This window comes from Onychomys torridus, chromosome 1 (genome assembly GCF_903995425.1).
Source record: "Onychomys torridus chromosome 1, mOncTor1.1, whole genome shotgun sequence".
Lineage (NCBI taxonomy): Eukaryota > Metazoa > Chordata > Mammalia > Rodentia > Cricetidae > Onychomys > Onychomys torridus.
The window spans coordinates 126,130,361-126,151,542 of NC_050443.1; the positions used below are offsets into that span (position 1 = coordinate 126,130,361).

A 21,182-nucleotide genomic window follows, 5' to 3' on the forward strand; every position below is an offset into this window, starting at 1 on the left:
CCCTTTGGTTTTTTTTCAAGACAGGGTTTCTTTGTGTAGCTTTGTGCCTTTCCTGGAACTTGCTTTGTAGATCAGGCTGGCCTCGAACACCTTACATTTCTGTCTCCACCTCCCTAATGTTGGGGTTAAAGGCAGGAGCCCCCACTGCCTGGCTGTTTCTCTTTTAGACTGGCTAAATCGCGTGTAGCTCAGGGTGACCTTGAACTCCTGATCTTCCTGCTTCCTCTTCCCAAGTGCTGGGATTAAAGGTGTGTGCCACCACTGCCTGGCCTCTATGGTTAGCTAATGGCTAGCTCCACCCTCTGATCTATAGGCAAGCTTTGTTAGAGCACAAACAAAATACTGCCACACACAGGTGCTGTCCCAGGAGATGCAAGATCTATTAGATTTTAAAAAGCTAAAAATAGGGGTTGGGGATTTAGCTCAGTGGTAGAGCGCTGTGCAAGGCCCTGGGTTCGATCCTCAGTTCCACATTTTAAAAAAAAAGCTAAAAATAGGGTGTGGTTCAGCGCATGCCTTGGGAAGTAGACAGGAGGATTAGCAGGCCAAGGCCAGCCTCAGCTACATATTAAACCGAAGCTAATCTGATACGTGAGACCCTGTTTCAAAATAAACGATGGTTCTTGGAAGGGAAAGACCCCATTCCTGCCTATTGTCCTACCTGAAGCCCTGGTGTCCCACCAATCCCTTCCCACCTTGAGCCCTCTGAGACAGAATGTGAGATGAAGCCGTCCTCTATTTTCCTCATGAAAGGCTTTGAGTAAACTTGTTTGCTCTAGTGTGTGTGTGGGGGGTAACAGGGTTTCTCTCTGTAACAGCCCTGACTGTTCTAAAACTCTAAGACCAGGCTGGCCTTGAACTCAGAGATCCACCTGCCTCTACCTACAGAGTGCTGGGATTAAAGGCGTGCACCACTAAAGCCTGGCCACAATTTGTTTCTTTCCTACCAACTTCTGCCTGCTAGGTTTTTACAGAGTGGTTACCAGTGTTGACACTTCAGACTGCAATGTAGGGCCCAAGAGCTTGTAAAGGGCTTGGCTTCTGTACGTGGTTCTCCAGGGTGGTAGGTTCACAGTGTTCAGTATCTGAGTGAAACTCACATAAGGTACTCCACAGCTTCATGTACGGATCACATATTCCCTATAAATTTTCAGTTTTGAGCTGGGCAGTGGTGGTGCATGCCGCCTTTAATCCCAGCACATGGGAGGCAGAGGCAGGCACATCTCTATAAATTCGAGGCCAGCCTGGGCTACAGAGTGAGTTCCGGGACAGAGAAACCCTGTCTCAAAAAAACAAAACAAACAAATAAATTCAGTTTCAACCAGGTGTGCAATCACTTAAAAACAAATGTATCTTGAAAATTTAAAAACCAAAGGTCTGGTTTGTTTGTAGAGAATTTACTTAGCAAGCAAGAAGGCCTGGGTTCCATCCCTGGCAGTGGTAGTGAATGTCAATAATTCCAGTCCCCTGGAGGTGGTGAGAGGGGGGTACAGATCCAAAATTTAAAGTAATCTGAAGCCAGCCTGGACTACAAGCTACCCTGGGGTCGGGGGAGCTGGGTGTCATACCGTATAGCACACGCCTTTAATCCCAGCACTCGGGAGGCAGAGGCAGGCGGATCTCTGAGTTTGAGGCCAGCCTGGTCTACAGAGTGAGTTCCAGGAGAGCCAGGGCTACACCGAGAAACCCTGTCTCAGAAAAAAACAAAACACAAAACCTAAAATCCCCAGCACTTGGGAGGTGAAGTTAGGTGGATCTCTGTGAGTTCCTGGTCACAGCCTGGTCTATGCAGCAAGTTCTAGGCTTACCAGAACTACACAGGGAGACTCTGTCTCAAAACAAAACACTAAGGGGACTCAACCAAATCAACAGGAGTCACTGGTATGAACTGCAGGCAGAATCTTCTCTCACTGGTTTTTCTTTTGGCAAGATTTCATGTAGCCAGGCTGGCTTTGATAGATTCCTTTGCTTCTACCTCCTGAGTGTGTGATTACAGGCATGTGACACCAGCCCTGCCCACTTTTATTATTTTGTGGTAGTATGACTAGGACCTGGGGCCTTGTACATGCTAGGCAAGTGCTTTATCACAGAGCTGTCCTCTTTTTCTCTAAAAAAACGAGTGGTGGCCCACAGCTGTCTGTGATTCCAGTTCTAGGGGATCTGATCTGGAGGCTTTCCGCTTCTGCTGCCAACAGGCTTGCACATGGTACAAACATGAACTCAGAACTAACTGTCTCTCTCTCTCTCTGACACACACACACAATTTTGGTTTTCAGGACAAGGTTTCTCTATGTAACAGCCCTGGCTGTCCTGGAACTTGCTTTTAATCACAGCAGAAAGAGGCAGATCTCTGTGAGTTTGAGGTCAGTGTGGTCTACAGAGTGAGTTCCAGGACAGCCAGGGCTACACAACACAGTGAAACCCTGTCTCAAAAAAAAGTTCAAGTCTTCTATCTGTAGTGGGTAGCTATTCCAGCCTTGGCCTGGAAGTTCCAACCCCCATTGAGGCTTTCGGTAATGGTCACGCCTACAAGGTGGGTCTGAGAGAGGACGCTGAAGACCCAGGATCAAGAGGAGAGGCTTCTTTTGGTTCCGGGACCCTGGACGCTGGAGGTAGACCCAGCAGAGTTCTCCAGAGAACACCGCCAGACTGTGCCATCCCAGTACTTGTGAAGCTAGGCGGCGGCTTTGGATTCCTTGGGACTGAAGTTACAGTTGGTTGTGAACCACCATGTGGTGCTGGCAAATGAATGGAAGAGCAGCCCGTGGTCATATCTGCTGAGCCACCTCTCCAACCCTTCCACATCATTTATTAGACGTCTTTCTCTCTACTGGGTTGGAGTAATCAGCTTTGTGAGAATCCTATCCCCAGTTCTCATCTGTTGTGTTGAACTGTTTTTCCGGCAAGAAAATAGTTTCATTGCTCTTATGTTTACTTTACAGGAGGGCATGTCTAACTTCTGTTTCATTTACAAGTTCCCTACTATTTTCCTGGTTATATACTTTTTTCCAAAGACAGTTTCTCCGTTAACTCACTCTGTAGGCCTCAAACTCCCAAGTACCAGGATTAAAAGTGTGTGCCATCACTGCCCAGCTGGTTATATACTTTTAAGGTAATATAATAAAATTCTCAACACACTGAGATTCCGATGGAAGTGCACACTTGGAAACTTGAACTGACTGTGGTTTTGTTTTTTGTTTTTTTCCTAAGAATGACCATGAGCTCCTGATTTTCCTTTGCAAGGCCTGGGATTACAGACACAGGCATGCACCACTAAGCCCGGCCTTTTCTTTTTCCCCCTTTTGAGACAGATATATTGTACCCGAGCCTAGTACCAAACTCATGGTAGTTCTCCTGCCTCAGCCTCTCAAATACTCAGGTGCCAGGCCACTACTCTGGCCATCGTCGTTGTCTTTCTTCTGAGGTTATATGCTGTTCCTTTTTCTTTTTCTTTTTTTTTTTAGGTTTTTGGAGACAGGGTTTCTCCGTAGCTTTGGAGCCTGTCCTGGACTAGCTCTGCAGACCAGGCTGGCCTCGAACTCACAGAGATCCACCTGGCTCTGCCTCCCGAGTGCTGGGATTACAGGCGTGCGCCACAATGCCGGCATAAAATAAAACCTTAAAACACAAAAAACTACCCTACTTAGAGCCAATTCCACAACGCTTTATTTTAAAGAAAACAGGAAGTTCTCCTCTACCTGCGCCGCCGACGAATCCGGGTCCGCTCACTCGAGCCCGCCCCTTCCCCGCGGTTCCTGGTTACCTCCGGCACAACGACCGACGTCACTCAGGGCTTCCGCTCCGGCCCCGCTGGTGGAGGGGCACGGGCCGCTCGGCCTCGCCGCGCACGCGCACCTCCTACTCTCGGGCCTTCTCGACTCCCGAGCGACGCGTCCCTGGGGGAGGGGACTCGTTTCAGCCAATCCTGCGGCACTACGACGCCGAGGCGCTCGACTCCGTCACCTTCAGCCAATGAGCTAGCCGCTCGCCCTACGTCATAGACTGCCTCGCCTCCGCCCCGCCCCTCCGGCCTAGGAGCTCAGTCCGCGCAGGAACAAATGAAGTGCGCGCTGCGACGCCTCCCAGCTCCCCCGGCCCCGCCGCCATTTCGTCGCCTGGCCTAACGGTTCGGCCAATCCCGACACGTCTCCGAGAGGACTAGCGCTCCACCAATCGGAGGCCGCTGACTCCGACCTCCCCTCGGGCCGGCCCAATCCAGGCCCCGGTCCCGCCGCCCCCAGCCCGCCCCCGCCGCATCCTCTCTCCTCCCTCTTTGTGCGTCTGGCGCCGCCGCCGCCCGCCGCGTGAGAGGACTGGCTCCCCGCGCTCCTCGGCGGCGTCGTCGGGTCCCCTCCCCCCCGGAAGGTTCGCGAAGGAGAAGCCGCCGCCGAGGACGAGGAACCGCCGCTGCCGGTCCCCTGGGGCGCCATGGCGACCGGAGCGAACGCCACGCCGCTGGGTAAGCTGGGCCTGCCAGGCCTTCCCCCGCTCCCTGGGCCCGAAGGCGGCTTCGAGCGGGGCCTGCTGGCGCTCGGGCCGCCGCCGGCGGGATGGCGGGATGGCGGGGGGCCCTGACGGCGGCCTTCTCCTTAGCGGTGCCGCCGCCTCCAACCTCGAACCCGCCACACCAGCCGGGCCCGGCCGGCGGCGGTGACGGCGGCGGCGGCGGCGGCGGCGAGTCGGGCCGCTAGAGCGCGGGAGGCGGCGCGCGGACCGGCCCGGCCCGGCCGGCGGGGAGGCACGCGACCGCGGTTTCGCGCGGCGAGCACGCGCGCGCGTGCACGGCAGGTCCGGGCGGACGCGCCCCAGGGTACGCGCGGCCTGGTTTGAGAGGCCTGGAGTGCGCATGCGCTCCGGCGAGAGGAAGACGGGCGGGAGGAAGCGTCCTTTGCGCAGACGCACTGAGGCGTCCAGGCTTTGTGGCGCAATTCTGATAGCTTGGAGCGGCCACCTGTTGCCCGCCCCGAGCTGGTGTGGACAGGAGCGTGTGAGTGGTCCGCTTTGTGACTTTAGGAACCTGGAAGACCAGTCCCGTGACAAGAGCGCCTCCTTTTTTACAATAAGGCCAGTTTGGAAGGCTTCTAGTGAAGTTTGGGTTCGATTTCTTAATTTTTTTTTTTTTTTTTTTTTAAGGCTGTTTATCTCCTTTTGTTTTCTAGTAGGTTCTCGGTTCTCAGAGTGACCAGCTTTCCCTGTGCTGTTTTAAAAAGGTTTTCCCCTTGGCCTGAGAAATAGAAAACCTTGTGTGGTAAACATAGGAAAGAATTTGACACATCAGAGTTCTGATGACAAGTGTCCACTGGTCAGGAACACTGAATGCTGATCTTGCCCCTTGTGAGGATGGGCTTACTGAAGGACGGGGTATCTCACTTAGTAATATGTAGCAAGAGCTTTGGTGCTTTGTCCTCTTGAAGCTAGTTTCCTGCTGCTTTGTAGACACGATTTTCCAACTTTTCTGCCGTTTAAAGCTTCCGGAATTGATAATGTGCATCTCCTTAACACTTCCATTCTGGGTTCCTATACCTTATGAATTGGAAGGAAGGATGCAGTGGCCCATGCCTTTATTTCCAGCACGTGGGAGACAGAAGGCGGGTGAACTGTGGCCAGCATGATCTCCGCAGTTCCAGGATAGCCAGGGCTCTGTAAAGAGACTTGTCTGTCTCAAGCAAAACAGAACAAAAAGAAAGAATAGGTGTGCCTTGGTAGTAGAGCCCTTACCTAGCATTTGCAACGACCTAGGGTTTCCAAACACCACAAGAGAAAATTTGTTTCTTGTATTTACATTCTTTAGCAAGTTTTTCCAGGGAAAAAAAAGAAAAAGAATGTAAGTAAATGTGAAGTGTTCCTTAGCTCTCCTGACAGGACCAGATACCCTTTAATGGCTGCTTATTTCCTTCTCTGATCTCTGAGATGCTTTTCCTTTTAAATTTTAGGTGGATGTCTGTTTCCGTCTTAATTATCATGAATTGCCTGTTGGTAGTCACTCTCATGGTTCATATTTCCTCCTGATGGACTCTGTCTGTCTTTAGACTTCCCAAGTAAGAAGAGGAAGAGGAGCCGTTGGAACCAAGACACAATGGAACAGAAGACAGTGATTCCAGGCATGCCCACAGTTATCCCCCCTGGACTGACTCGGGAACAAGAAAGAGCTTATATAGGTAAATACACGTTCTGCATCCAGGTGCACCTTCAGTTTGTTACTGCTTATTCTGAGTGACAACTCTGTTGAAAGTCTGAGATTTTAGTCTTGGGACAAGGAGTGATAAGGTGTGCTTTTATAGCTTTGGTGTAAACTTTGATTTGCTTGGCCAGTCCTGCATTTGTAGCCTGTTTGGGCCTGCTTTCAGCAGCACATAGGCCTTACTAAGCAGCCCACTTCTCAGCTGCGCTTGCTCATTGATGAGGTGCATGCTATCTGCCTCTGGACAGGCCCCAGTGGAGAACATTGCAGGTATTGTAAACCGGGTGCCTTTTTTGTAGCATGGCCTTTCACCATAATGTCATAGTTCCCTTCCCCTAAAATGTGGTTTTGCTTTTTTTTATAGGTTACAAAACAGTTCAAACAAAAAGTGGCTCTGAAAGTATTTACAGTTCACCCATTTTTACCATTTTGTTGAATTTAATCCTTCCCTTCAGCATCTTTTCTTGTTTGGTCTTTAGAGAGCTGTCTTAAAAATGAAGGCTCTTGTAATTAACCACTAAAGGACTCTGCTGGGAAGGGTTTATTACTGTTTGATTTGAAATGAGGTGGTTGTAGGATTTTTTAAAAATTAAGTTGCTGTCCACAGTTGAATTGAAATTAAACCTCAAAATTACTTAGAAACCAAGGTCATTAATACAAGTTGTATATATCTGTCCAGTGTCTCAAAAAGTGCACTTGATAAACATTTTCAACTAACCAAATAAACATCCTCTTTGAGCAGAAACCTAGTTGGGTCCATGAAGCTGTGGCCTTCACAAACAATTTCAAGGCCAATGTGGTCTAAACCTGGAGGGTCTTCATTTCCTGGTTCTTAGATTGCTGAGAATATTAAGGCGTTGGAATTGTCTGCTTCTCACAGTACTACTAATACTACTTTTTCTCACTGTTGCTGTTTACTCTTACCCAGCCCTTAGGTGTCATTAGACCAGTGTTGGACCTTCCAACCTTATAAAATGCCCCTAGTGTGTCATAGCCCAAGAACGTAGAATCTGAAAAACACTTAATACTTTTCCAGCTCTTTCTCTTCAGGCTTAGTTAATGCACTAAGCCCTTAAAGACTATTTACATCTTTCATCAAAGTAGATAGAAGAGACAGACTAGTGTAGGTTCTTTGCTTCATGGTGAGATAACATCTTTTTCTGGTTTATTCAGTTCTGGATATTCAAGTTAGATCCCACAGTTAAGAGGCTGCCCTATGGAAGATTAACTTTTATCTGAACTTCTGAGCTAATGTTTTGACTGTAAAGCTAGAACTTGTTGGAGTAGGGGAGCTTGGAGAGCAACTGTGTCCCATACACTTTGTCCAGATGTCCTCAGTATCCTCTCACTATTAAATTTTCTTTTAATCGGTGTTGTCAGCGTGGAGAAGTTGTATAGCCCTGTGAGACAAACATGAAAATTAGAATTATCAGCCAGGCAGTGGTTTAATCACACCTTTAATCCCAGCACCCAGGATGCAGGGGCAGGTGAATCTCTAAGCCAGAGAGTTCCAGGACCGCCAAGGCTGCAAAGAGAAACACTGTCTTGAAAAATTTAATGCATTAATCCTAATTATAAGTAAGCCATGCCCTTCCTGCGTGCTCAGAAACTTGGGGCATGATAAAGATATAGGAGAGGTAGTTACGCACCATATTGACGAAGCCACTCTAGGCCTGCTATCCTACTGACTGCTGTGTTAGATTTCCCTTGAGTTACTGGGAGCTTTTAATGAAACCCTCATCTCTTGTCATTTCAAACTGGAGGGCCACATGCATTCTCCTTGACCCTCACTTTTCATCTTTTACACACCTCCCCACATCATCAGCTGGTCTGGAAATAACCTTAGTCAGGTGTATTGCATACCTTTTACTCAATCACTTGGGAGGCAGGAGCAGGTGATCTCTGAGTTTGAGGCCAGCCTGGTCTATAAAGCAAGTTCCAGGACAGCCAGGACTACACAGAGAAACCCTGTCTCAAAAAAAAAAAGAACCACAAACAAACAAAAACAAAAAGCAAAAGAAATCAAAGATAAAGGAAAACAAACAAAAAGTAAACTTACAGAACCTTGCTTAGACCCACTGGTTTATAAAGACATGGTTTGTTCAATATTTGAGTAAAAGCTGCAGGTATTGGGGACTCAGTACAGGTCTGATTGTACATAAAGTAGAAAATGTACGTACGAATCTGTAAGATGTTGAATTAAGTGTCTTGCCTAAAGAGTTTTAAACCTGGTCTTAATGAAAATGGTCTTTGCTCAACTGCTATTTTTGTTGTTGTTGTCCCACGTTAATTGAATGATTTGGGGCTGTGTATAATATTTACTGAAGAAATAGAAACTTAAGTTTTGCCCTGAGTTTGATGGGAACCAGGTATTGGTGATATCTTAAATGGCGTTGGTTCAGGGTGCCAATTGTAAGCAAGTGTTGGTGGGGAAGGGAAGAGGTGAATACCTCCTGATAATTGCAATTGTAAGCCGTAGTGAACAGTCTTAACTGCTAACCCCTCTTCCAACAAACTGTTTGCTTCCTTACGTGATAACCATTTGAAGTGAAAATTAACTGTAGATGTAAATGGACTCCTGCTGCTAGGTGGTTGGGGGTTTTTGCCTCAGTGTGTCACTGATCAGTCATCCCTTTCAAAGTCTCCGAGTTCTTCATGCTTGTTATTGAGATTTGAGATGTTTTTTGGTAACATTGTCTTTTTTTCCATCCTTTTTTTTCTTTCCTAACCTGGTTTCTTCCAGTGCAACTACAGATAGAAGACCTGACTCGTAAACTGCGCACAGGAGACCTGGGCATCCCCCCTAACCCTGAGGACAGGTTGGGAAACAGTTTTAACCAGCTGACAGTAACGCTTTTACCTTTTTCTCAATATGTTTTTACTGGTGGCAACATATTGTGTCAGTTCAATAAAACCATAGTTAAGACGACTGGTATTCTGACCAGGGTTGATTTAGAATGTATGTTCAGTCAACAGTTAGAAAAGTTGGAATGGAATTTAATGGGAGAATAAGTTAAAGGAAAATGGATAATTGGTTTCTAATTGGTAAGCATGTAGATTTTAACCTGAAAATTTACCCACCCCTAGGGACAGTGAGGGGTGGCCATTAACCTGCCTTTTCACTGGCTGCTTTGGCTGGAAAGCACAGGGGGCAGTTTTTCCTCATGGTATATTATGCAGGGATTTGAGAATATTTTTAACCATCACTGAATTTGAGCAGGCCAAGCTTGTTGAAGTCTTACCTGCTTATGGTTTTGAGATTGTTTTAAAATTAGGAGATTTCTAACCAACTTCCTTCATTGCCAGTTAATTTTCAGCCTTGGCCATTGCCTGCGGGTTTTGGGAGGGAAAGGCAAGCAATAAACCCCTAAATTACTTTTTCTTTTTTAAAGGGAACGTGGGCCTCAAACAGCTGTGGTCATGTCATTTCAGTTTATAGTTTCTCTCGTCTCTGAAAAGTTAAAGTTCATGTGAGAGAGGAACTTTTTAAGTGGAATTTTATTGGCTGATCTTTGAACAGCTAAAGTCTGGTCATTTAATTGACAATAAGCTTCCACTGGAATCTCTCTTAGTGCATGTAGTATAGTTGAAAAGATTGCTTTAAAAGTGTTTCTGGCTTTTACTATCCTGGTAATGGCTTTAGAAGTTACACACAGTTCTGCTGCCCCTTGCCACGAAACAAATGAACTTAATGATTCCTCCTCCTTCTTTTGATTATCAAGTTTGTTATTTTTTTCACATATAGATTTTAATTGGAAAGTTGTATTTTACATTTCATTTTTGATTTGAAGATTTTTATTTTTTAATTTTTTAAGATTTACCTTGTAGGTTATAGACCACAACTGTTTAGTGCCTTTTTGGCCTTTTCCCCTTTAATGGTATGTCTACAGGTTACCAGGCAATTCCTCCAAAGGTTGAGTTTTTAACAAACCTTGTTTGCTTCCTGGAGAACTGGGATTAGAGTGCAGTTGATGTCTCTGATGCCTCTTCTAGGTGAAGAAGTCCGGCCAGTCTAACCTCTAGATTGCTAGCTTTTGCTTTTCACTTCCACAGTTTGGGAAGAGGTTAAATGGTTATGAAGTTATAAAGCCTTTAAAAGGCCGATTTGGTTCTGGTACAATTTGGTATTTAGCCAGAAACATTCTATTCTAGATGGCAGTGGGGTGGACATTCTAGAAATAAGTAAAACCAGAGCAGGGTTTTTCCTCCTTGTATATGCTCAATTTGAAAGAGGCCCTAATGCCTGATTGCTTTTGCTTTTTAAGTCCAGGTTGGAGGGAAATAAATGAATGAGTTTCTTACCTTACTAAGATGATTTCTTAAGAAGGTGTATTTCAAAATTAAGCCACTTTCTGCTATTTTGATGTTGCTTAACTTGCACAATTAAAATGTTTTAAAACCTGTTGTAGACTTAAATGTGTAAGATGACAGTCTAATGAGCTGGGGACATTTGCTTGTGTTCACTATGATTGGATTGTGCTAACAGTTCATCCAGATGCTAGAAACGGAGGTGTCATTTAGCCGTCATTAGCCACGAACAAACCTGACCTTTTATTCCATCGTGTGTGTAACCTGGTATGACATGGTTCCCTTTAGGCTGAAGACAGTGGGAGCAGCCGAGTTCAGTTCTTGCTCTCCAACTAGGCACAATTCTCTCAACTAAACAAAGGGTGTAGGAGTCGGGACTACTTTTCAGGATGTTTTTTAAAAAATAACCTGATACACATGGTCTCTTCCCTTCTTGCAGCTGCTACTAAATTTTCATACAGAGTATCAAGCTATGGTCCTTTTTGTAATCTTAACTCAGATTTCTAGGAGTGTAACTTCTCTTTTTTTGTTACCGCAAAATCTAGCTGTGGTAAAGTGACCATTTTATCATTATTACTATATATTTTTTATTTTTATTTTTTATTTTTATTTTTGCTTGTAGCGTCAGCATTTTACTTAAATATGAGAGAGAAATTTCTGCTTTCTGGACTTGTAAACTCTGGCGGAGAATCGTAGTTCCCCCTTGCTGTTGGCAGGTTCAGGCCCTAGACAAGTGTTTGACCAAATCTGCATTTGCAGCCTCTTGCAGAGGCTGCGTTAGCACTTTAACGACTTTCTCTACCCAGACTCCCCACCTCGAACAGCCAGCCAGGCCACTGAAGGAAAAGCAGAGACGAAGCCCTGCACCATTTCTCTCCGTTGGGGGCCAAGTAGCTATAGTAGCATGAGTCCCAGCTGCTTGGGTGAACGAACTTGTGTTCACTCTGTGATAGGGGTACAGATGCTCTTCCTAACACACACAGTTCACCTAAACTCGGGGTTCTGTGGTTCATCAAGTTGGGTTAGTATAAATTTTTTCAAATGAATCATTTGGCAAGAAGCCTCCAAAGGATGATACTGTTCTTACCACTTGTGGTCCAAGCAAGGGTTTCCCTTTAATGGACCCTTCCTCAGTCACTCTAACAAATGAAAGAATTTTTTCCTGTCTCACATATACCCACATTGCTTAATGTTCAGTCAGATTCCATCTCCCCATTCCACACGATATTGAATAGCACACGTTATGGTCGGTTCCTCCGAAGAGTTTTGTTAGGATCTGAGAGGCAGAGGGGCTGGGGAGACTTGTTATAGTCCATATGGGACCAAAGGGGGTGGGGCGGAGCAATAATGGTGATCTGTCTCCCACAGGTCCCCTTCCCCTGAACCAATCTACAACAGCGAGGGGAAGCGGCTTAATACTCGAGAGTTCCGTACTCGAAAAAAGCTTGAAGAGGAGCGACATACCCTCATCACCGAGATGGTTGCTCTCAACCCAGACTTTAAACCACCTGCAGATTACAAGTAAGTAGAGTCAGGTGGTTTGGGACAAGGGCACATTCAGATCATGTGTGATCTGATGGGACAATTCTGGTTTACTGTTTACCTTTTGGCCCAAATTATCCTTAATTCTCAAGTGGTATACCTTGACTAATTGTAGAAGAGCTTGGGTCCCAGAAATAGAGATGGTGATGGTCTTTTCTTTCTTAGGCCTCCAGCAACACGTGTGAGTGATAAAGTGATGATCCCCCAAGATGAGTATCCAGAAATCAATTTTGTGGGGCTCTTAATTGGGCCCAGGTGAGTAATTGCTAGTCTGTGGTACCCATTGACATACCTTCAGGGTTTTAGGTTTTTATTGTTTGGGTTTTGGCTGAATTATGCCTTAAATTTGATACACACCCACACACACACCTTTCCATTTTCTGTAGAGAAGTAAAATTCTGAGATGATGTTGCTGACCTTAATGTAGAATTCTCAACAGAGTCCTTGGCTGGGGAGTCTTGGTATTCTGCATTTTGCAGTTTCCCACCAATGGCTACTCAGCCCAGCAGTTTTACTCTGAAACCAGAATTTGCACTGAATGTATAAACACTGTCTTTTCTACCTTTGATAGAGGGAACACCCTGAAGAACATTGAGAAGGAATGCAATGCCAAGATCATGATTCGGGGGAAAGGATCTGTGAAAGAAGGGAAAGTTGGGCGCAAAGATGGTCAAATGTTGCCAGGGGAGGATGAACCTCTTCATGCTCTAGTCACTGCCAATACAATGGAGAATGTCAAAAAGGCAGTAGAACAGGTATGTGGTGAGCCCAGAAGGAGGCTTCTTGTTGGAAACCTAGTGCTGGCCCCAGGTACTTTGACAATTAACTGCTGCTATGTCTTAATAGATCAGAAACATCCTGAAGCAGGGTATTGAGACACCAGAGGACCAGAATGATCTACGGAAGATGCAGCTTCGAGAGTTGGCTCGCTTGAATGGTACTCTACGGGAAGATGATAACAGGTCAGTGATGATGTTGAGAAGATTGCATAGACACTTGAAAAACATTTTGAGGTGGAAAGGTGGTTCGTCTCTACAGGTCTTTGAATTGATTTCTCTACCTCAACAGGATCTTAAGACCTTGGCAGAGCTCAGAGACACGCAGCATTACCAATACTACCGTGTGTACCAAGTGTGGAGGGGCTGGCCATATTGCCTCTGATTGCAAATTTCAGAGGTGAGGCCCGTCTGCTGTTGGAGTGGCTCCCTTGCAGCCCACTGGTCTTCAGGATCCTTCTTCCCATATGGGCTTGTGGTTCATCTTGCGGTTCATCTTGCGTACTAGAGCAGCATCCTTTTTGTGGATATGGCTGGGTAGTGAGAGTTTTAAACATAGAGGACTAGAAATGTGTAGAGCCTTCTGTTGTCTTGTCCAGACAACTTACTTATGCTCTGGCTATAAATGTTTCCATTAGGTGCAATATATCAATTCATGTTCGCTACTTAAGATTTGTTAAGACTAGGGGGTTTTTATTTCAATATGCCTTTTTTTTTTTTTTTTTAAGGGGGAGATGGGTGTAGTTCCTCTTAAGTCTTGCATACCCTTCCCTCAAACAGGGAATATAAAGGTAGATTTTTTGTCTTTTTTTAAATTTCAGTTTTCCTCCCTCATGTATGTCTATACTGTGTGTGTGCCTAAGTGCCTGTGGAGATTAGAAGAGGGTTGTGAAGGTTGGGGATTTAGCTCAGTGGTAGAGTGCTTGCCCAGCAAGTGCAAGGCCCTGGGTTCAATCCTCAGCTCTGAATAAACAAACAAAAAAAGAGGATTGTGAGCTGCCATGTGGGTGTTGGGAATTGAACCCAAGTTCTTTGCAAGGAAAGTAAATGCTCTTAACTGCTCAGCCATCTCTCCAGCCCCATAGAGGTAGGATTTGATAAAACGTGAGAGTCTCGTACAATGGTTGGGCCTCTACTGTGGCCGGCAGTGGTGAACATAGACACGGAATGGAAATTAGAGAACCATTTCCAGTAAAAGGTTAGGAAAGGAACATTCTTGACTGAATTAGAGCTTCCTTTTCTCCTTTCTTTGTGTTTCCAACCCTACTTTAGGCCTGGCGACCCTCAGTCAGCTCAGGATAAAGCACGGATGGATAAAGAATATTTGTCCCTTATGGCTGAGCTAGGGGAAGCTCCTGTCCCTGCATCTGTGGGCTCCACCTCTGGACCTGCCACCACACCCCTGGCCAGTGCACCAAGACCTGCTGCTCCTGCCAGCAACCCACCACCACCGGTGAGCCCTGGGACAATTCTCTGGTCTAGCTCCTCTTCTCTCCTGTGGAGAGAGACTAGGAGCTATGGCCAAGAATTTGGGATAAAGCTTAGAGGTGGATGTAGCTGGCAACATTGTTCTTCTAGGGTGTCTGGACTTTGTGGGGGTCTCATTGTGGGAGGATCCTTGTGTTCTGACCCTCTATGTCAGAAGAACAATGTTGCCACCAGGGGGAGCAGGCATGGACATTGGCAGGAAATGCTCTCATGTAGTCTCTCATGTCTACAACGCAGAGTCGCCCACCCTGGATGAATTCTGGTCCTTCAGAGAATCGGCCCTACCATGGCATGCATGGAGGTGGGCCTGGTGGGCCTGGAGGTGGCCCCCACAGCTTCCCACACCCATTACCCAGCCTGACAGGTGGGCATGGTGGACATCCCATGCAACACAATCCAAACGGACCACCACCACCTTGGATGCAGCCGCCGCCACCACCAATGAACCAGGGCCCCCATCCACCTGGGCACCATGGCCCTCCTCCAATGGGTAAGTAAGTGTCAGACCAGAAACCTTGGGGTTTGTTGGGGGTGGATAGGCTCATACCAAGTGGTTCTAAGCTGTAAGGAAGTAGTCCTGAATGTCTAGCCAGTGCTCTTGAGTCTTGCTGAGGCCTAGGCTTATGGAGAGTATCTTCTATGTGAGGAGGCCCACCCACTGTTACAGCAGAACTTTTGAGAGGTTAATAACTCAAAAAGCTGTGTGACTAAGAAAACTACTGGGGATGTCTCGCCTGGCCAGTTCAAATGTCCTGCTAAGTCCCTGCTCTTTCCTTCCATCAAGATCAGTACCTGGGAAGTACGCCTGTGGGCTCTGGGGTCTATCGCCTGCATCAAGGAAAAGGTAATGCTACTCAATTTAGGCTTTCTGTCTAGTGCTGGGAGCCAGTGGGGGCTCTAGTCCAGGTCTCCCATTTTCTAGAGCCTAATACTTAGTTTGCTTGCAGGTATGATGCCGCCGCCGCCTATGGGCATGATGCCGCCGCCTCCGCCACCTCCCAGTGGGCAGCCCCCGCCTCCTCCCTCTGGTCCTCTTCCTCCATGGCAGCAGCAGCAGCAGCAGCCTCCACCACCCCCTCCGCCCAGCAGCAGTATGGCTTCCAGCACCCCCTTGCCATGGCAGCAAAGTGAGTGGAATATTTTGGGCTTGTGGGGGTGGGTGGGATGTGGGCTGGGGGCTGAGATGAACAAGCACCTCATATCTCACATGGGCTGGAGGCACCTTGGTTGAGGAGACTCTAGTCTCTAGTCTCAGCAAGGGCAGTGGGGTTGAAAGCCAGACTGCCTGGCCCAAAGGAATGTCTTGGGGAGGAGAGCTGATGTTTGGTGTGGTTGTGTTTGGGAGAGACGTGGGAGGTCTGGAGGGAGCCTGATGTTGTAGGTAGGGCACCAGAAGTCCAGGCTAAGCTGCTGAATGAGCTCCTGGTTTGGCCGTGCCTTGTGCGCGGGGTCAGAGTGGGATGGTGCATGCATGTTCTGGAGGGGGTTGTGATTGGGCCTGAGAGACTGCAGAGAAAAGGGAAGGGGTCAGTGGGGAAGAGAGCTGCTGTGGGCTTGAGGTTGAATGTGCCGTTCGGTGGTGGCGGCGGCTGGGCGGAGGGTCGTCAAAGCCGGTTCTAGTGTCTGGTACTTTCCCCTCAGCCCCTCCAGGGGCATTGGTGACAAAGGGCTTACTTTGTTAAGCCCAGAGACCATGAGGCTGACCCCAGGGTAGTCCTGCCCACCCCTCCACTCCCATCACCAGGACAGCCCCGCCCGCCCGCCCCCCCACCACCGTACCGCATGCCAAGCAAGGAGCAGGCGCCCCTCGACCCCCATCCCAAGGCAGCAGCCGCAGAGAGCCGCGGTGTACCCCCGCGCGTGTGACCTTGGGCTTCTTTACTACCCCAGATACGACGACTACCACCACGAGCGCTGGCACAGGGTCCATCCCGCCATGGCAACAGCAGCAGGCGGCTGCCGCAGCTTCTCCAGGAGCCCCTCAGATGCAAGGCAACCCCACTATGGTGCCCCTGCCCCCCGGGGTCCAGCCGCCTCTGCCGCCCGGGGCCCCTCCCCCTCCGCCGCCTCCGCCACCTGGTTCCGCCGGCATGATGTATGCCCCACCCCCTCCTCCCCCGCCTCCCATGGACCCTTCTAACTTTGTCACCATGATGGGCATGGGGGTGGCGGGCATGCCGCCCTTCGGGATGCCTCCAGCTCCCCCACCGCCTCCACCACAGAACTAGACTTGTTTTTTTAAGAAAATATATATTATATACATAGAGAGTTGGTCTCGTTTAAACACACGCCGAACCTCACCATATGGAGCCAGACATTGGGATGCACGCATGTGATTGTGTGTGCACGCATGTGTGTGTGTGCACGCACTGGGCTGGGCCAAGTGACTGTGGACTCGCTTGGGAATGGGCACGTGGTAGTAAGGGCGCCAGCTTGGGCTCTCCTGGCGCCCTGTAGCATCGAGTGTCTTCTTTGTCTTCTTCTCTCCTCACCCAACTCCCTTTGCCTTTCCCCAAACCGGGCCGCCAGGATCCCTCCCCGCGGCGGCGATGGCCCGAGCCATGAGAGTGAGGACTTTCCGCGCCCATTGGTGACCCTTCCAGGCAGACAGCCTCAGCAGCGCCCCTGGTGGACAGGATGGTTCGGCAAAGCAGCCTGAGTTATTTTTGTGGATGGAATCGGAACACGCTGGCTCCATATCGTGAAATTTTTATTAATTTTTATCTTTTTCCTTTGTTATTTCCTTATCTTTTCCTTTCTTCAGACTCCGTCCAAGGAGATGCTCTCCCCGGTCTTCTGCTGCAGATAGAATTCCTTTTCCTTGTCTTCATTCCTCTCTTCCCAAGGAGAGAGGAGCAAATGGTTTAGGCACAGACTTTGACCATTAATGTCAGGCTTGGGGTTGTGGGGGGCGGGTCCTGTGTGTGGTGTATCTTTGCCACCTTTTAAAGTGTCTTGAGAATTTTGACATTGCTAGCTAGGGTTAATCAAGCCCTGGGATTCACATCTTCCTGCAAGCCTGCCAGCAGTAAGTGGGACAACCCAAGCCACTATAGGCCTGCCTGCCTGCCATCCTGGAGTCTTTTCACATGCTCCTGATCACCTAAGCTGCCTCAGATGCCATTTGCTTCTCTTCTTCCTGGAAAGCTTCCTTTTATGTTTTATTTTGACCCCAGACGTCCAGATGTTTTGCAGTGTCTGGGGCTTGAGCCCCCTGTTCTTCGTTCTGCTTCTTTGCCCCCCTCCCTCCCTCTTCATGGAGTGATTATGTTGACAATAATGTGTAATGCGCGTTCTTTTCACTGGTTTATCTACAGAAATTTCTCTGGGCTTTTTTTCGGTGTTTGATTCAACACTGCACTAAAGTGGGGGGTGTACCATTGAATAAAAGAGCAGTGTGGTTTTCCCGGTCTGTTTCTTTTCTTTCTAAACCCCATTTTCCCTACCAATGGTACCAAAGTTTCCCTACCTGCCTTGTTTTAACACCTGGCCCCAGCTCCTACCTCCCATGTATGGGTGGTTTCAGCCTGTACCCTGTTTCTATTTGATGTCATTGAGAACCAAGCTCACTCCACATCTCTGTGGTCTCTGTCATTTTGAAGGCCTTTTCTTGGGGGCTCTGACCTCCATATCTGAGCTCCAATTAAGATTTTTGTGTCTTAGCTGCCACCTGACTTAAGGACCTGGGCCTGGGGAGGCATCAACACTAAAGGTCAGGCCAACTAATCCTGCTTGTCAGGCATAGGGCTGCTAAAATTAAAACCGCCAAGTGGCTTTTTTCTTTCTCTGCTGGTGGCTCTTGGCCTGCCAGCAGTGCAGGCTTAGAGGCAGTGGTGGGGGCGGAATGCAGTGTCCTTGTGCTAAGTGAATACCTCTGCATAGGGTCTTCTGCAGTCTGTTGTATTTTGGGTAGAAGATAATACTTAGACGGCACCCGAAAATTCCACCTTCTGTCTTTTGTTAGAGCCAGGTTTTTGAGCAGCTCCTGCAGCTGTTGCTGGGCAGAGCTTTCCTGCTGGTCTGTCCAGTAGCCTGCCTGTAGTTGTTACAACCTGCCCTTAGAAGTTCCCTAACCAAGCCCCAAACTAAAGGGTTTTCCCTTTGTTGTTAACCTTACAGTGTGGAGGCAGGGCCTGGCCACCCTCTTCGACCTTGGCCTCACCTCATTGCTTCCCTCACAATCTCGGTTTCCCTGGTGGGCTCATTGGGCGGTTAATTAGCTCTTTGAAGCTCTTGGAAGCAGCAAAGTGGCGCTGTGTGGGTTTTAGAAATAAAATCAATAAATGACTTAACCACTGCTCAGCTATCCTCTCGTCTCCCCCCAGCCCCACAGGGGAGTGGTTAATGTGCTCCTGCGGCCACCTCACCCTGCTACCAGCCTTTGTTACAATTTCAGAGAGTAAGCTTGAAGGCCCAGATGCAGCAAGCACTTGCCCATGCTGGCAGTATTTGGGAGGTGGGAAACACCCACTTGGCCTATGGCATCTGGGTAGGAAAAGCCCAGTCCTATTGTGTCAAGACTGTGCCTCACTTGATGCCAGTTTCTGATGATGGCAGCAGTAGCCCCACCCCCGTTGATGTTGGGTAAGGAACATGCCAGGTAGAAAAGGTCAGCATGAGGTTTCTGTTTATTCCTGAGACTTAAGACAAGTGCTTTGCAGAAACACAACATTGGTGTAAATAGGGAGGCCAGGTTTCTGGTTAGAAACTTAGTCCGACATAAACAACTTCAAGTTAGTCTGGGTTAGATGTATTTTCAGGGTTCTGAGAAGTAAGCTACCCCATGACCCTGAGTAAGGGTGAGACAGAAAGGGTGCAAGAAACAAACAGGTATGTTTGAGCTTGCAGGTCTTAATGCTGGGAATGGGGTCTGTAGAATAGAGGAGCCCTGCCATGGTGACCCTAGAATGACCCTGGAGGAAGACTCTGGCAAGCATGTGTGCATAGCCTTTAGACTTAGCAGGGGTGTTCAACCTTTTGGCCGTGTAACATGATGTGGTCTGCAAGTGTGTTGGACTGTATTCACAGCTGTCTTGCCATGTGCTGTGCCGTGGGTTGGATTAGAAAAGCAGAGGATAGGGCTGGGTTGATAGCAGGGAGGAGCAGTCCTGAGGACCTGTGCTGGTGAACAACAGGTCAGATAGGCTGTGCTGATGGGTGAGTAGACTAGGGGGCAATACAAAGGTCTACATGGCCCCAGTATGTTGGCCAGAATTGTGTGAGGTGGTCATATGGATAACAACCTGTGGTTATTGACCACCCCAAGAAAGCTGAGCTCTGGACGCTGCAGCCCTCCAGAGGACAGTGTAAAATGATATGACAGATGCGGCCAAGTATTAGAGCCTGTGTTTGATTCTCAGAACCTACATGAAGATACTAGGTGTAAGGCTGGGTGTGGAGGTGCACCCTTTAATTCCAGCACTTGAAGGCAGAGTCAGGAAGGCCACCTTAGAGTTTAGGCCAGACAGGGCTACATCATGAGACCCACCAAGTGTATATGGGTTGCATAAATTGTCAATGGGTCTTAGGGTTTCTGTTGCTGTGAAGAGACACCATGACCATGGCACTTATAAGAAAAACATTTGTGGCTCGCTTAACAATTTCAGTCCATTATCGTGGTCAGGAGCATGGCAGAAGACGTGGTGCTGGAGCTGAGAGTCCTACATCTTGCAGGCAGCGGGAAGTGGACTGAGACACTGGGAGGTGTCCTGAGCATAGGAAATCTCAAAGCCCATCCCTACAGTGACACACTTCCCCCAACAAGACCATACCCAGTTCAGCAAAGCCACACCTAATAGTGCCATTCCTACAAGATTATGGGAGCCAATTACATTTCAAAGTACCACAGTGGGTTTTATAAAGAGGAAATGCCACAAAATTGGGTAAGTGAGCATGGGTATGAGATGAAAACAAATGAAATCAACAACTAAAAAAATCCAAGTTTGGTAACAGAGGTGGGAGACAGGCAGATTACTTCAGCTCACTGACCCGCGCCTCTAGCCTAGGCCAGTGAGAGGATGTGTTTCAAAGGGGGTAAACTGTTCCTGAGGTGGATGCTGTTTCCACATGCATCCACACACAATGAGCACGTATATACAATGAAAATAGCTTAAAAGTGGTTTTCTGTTTGCTTCTTTTGCCTAAAATCCTGTGTTCTATCATCCCCATCTCTTCCCTACCCCCAGAAAAATGAAAGTGGTGTGTAAGACTTTAAGCCTGGACATGGTGGCACATGCCTCTAATTCTAGTACTTAGGAGGTTGAGGAAGGACCATCAGAAGTTGAAGGTCAATTTTGGTTACAAACTTGAAGGCTAGCCTAGGCTTCATGAGATCCTGTCTTGGATCCTCAGCTCAAAACTAACCTGGGGTATATAGTTTCAGGTCAGCCAGAGCTAAGTAGTGAAATCTGCCTAAAAATCACTATGATGAACCAGAACTGCCATTGTGTTGTGATACTTGTTACGATGGTTCAGTAGGAAAGAGCACTTTGTTATGCAAGCATGAGGACCTGACTTCAAATTCTAGGGACCTGGGCCCCCATAATTTAGCTGTTGGGGCAGGAGGATAGATGGAGTACTGATCACTATCCTAGCTCCAGGTTCAGTGAGACCCTATCTCAGGAACAAGGTGGAGAGGGATACCACAGGACACCTCACCTCTAGCATGCACACACACAAAAATCAGGCCCCAAAACAATACAAACAAACCTGTTTGCTCACCAGAACTAAATGGCAAGACTAGAGTTGATGTACCACATACTCAGAAGACAGACCAACCCTGTAGTGCTAGAAGGCACTATGCAGGCTGGTGGGAGAGAATTGGCATCGATTTTACTCAGCTGTGGACTTGTGCAATAGGAACAAGTCTCTTGGAGGTAGTTAACCAC

General features: G+C 47.9%; 1 protein-coding gene across 12 annotated transcripts; it reads left to right on the top strand.

Moving 5' to 3' along the window:
* Positions 1–4,253: 4,253 nt before the first annotated feature.
* Sf1 (splicing factor 1) lies at positions 4,254–17,701 on the top strand. Of its 12 annotated transcripts, XM_036203074.1 has the most exons (14): positions 4,254–4,459; positions 6,030–6,158; positions 8,925–9,000; positions 11,858–12,010; positions 12,197–12,286; positions 12,603–12,786; positions 12,878–12,993; positions 13,100–13,207; positions 14,080–14,260; positions 14,512–14,785; positions 15,080–15,139; positions 15,243–15,422; positions 16,186–16,390; positions 16,825–17,701. In XM_036203074.1, the coding sequence occupies exons 1-14, from the start codon at positions 4,429–4,431 to the stop codon at positions 16,952–16,954; spliced, it is 1,917 nt and encodes a 638-aa protein (XP_036058967.1). In that variant the 5' UTR covers positions 4,254–4,428; the 3' UTR covers positions 16,955–17,701. The 12 variants fall into 12 exon arrangements, with proteins under 12 accessions (XP_036058967.1, XP_036058909.1, XP_036058924.1 ...); XM_036203016.1 differs by lacking the exon at positions 16,186–16,390 and having other exon boundaries at positions 14,512–14,789; XM_036203031.1 differs by lacking the exon at positions 16,186–16,390.
* The last annotated feature ends 3,481 nt before the right edge of the window (positions 17,702–21,182 follow it).

Bases quoted from the DNA above. Each gene is read 5' to 3' on its own strand.
- Sf1 (XM_036202985.1), top strand. From the start codon at position 4,429: ATGGCGACCGGAGCGAACGCCACGCCGCTGG. The intron at 9,001-11,857 runs GTTGGGAAACAG...TGTCTCCCACAG, and splicing joins CCCCCTAACCCTGAGGACAG to GTCCCCTTCCCCTGAACCAA. The intron at 12,287-12,602 runs GTGAGTAATTGC...TACCTTTGATAG, and splicing joins GGGCTCTTAATTGGGCCCAG to AGGGAACACCCTGAAGAACA.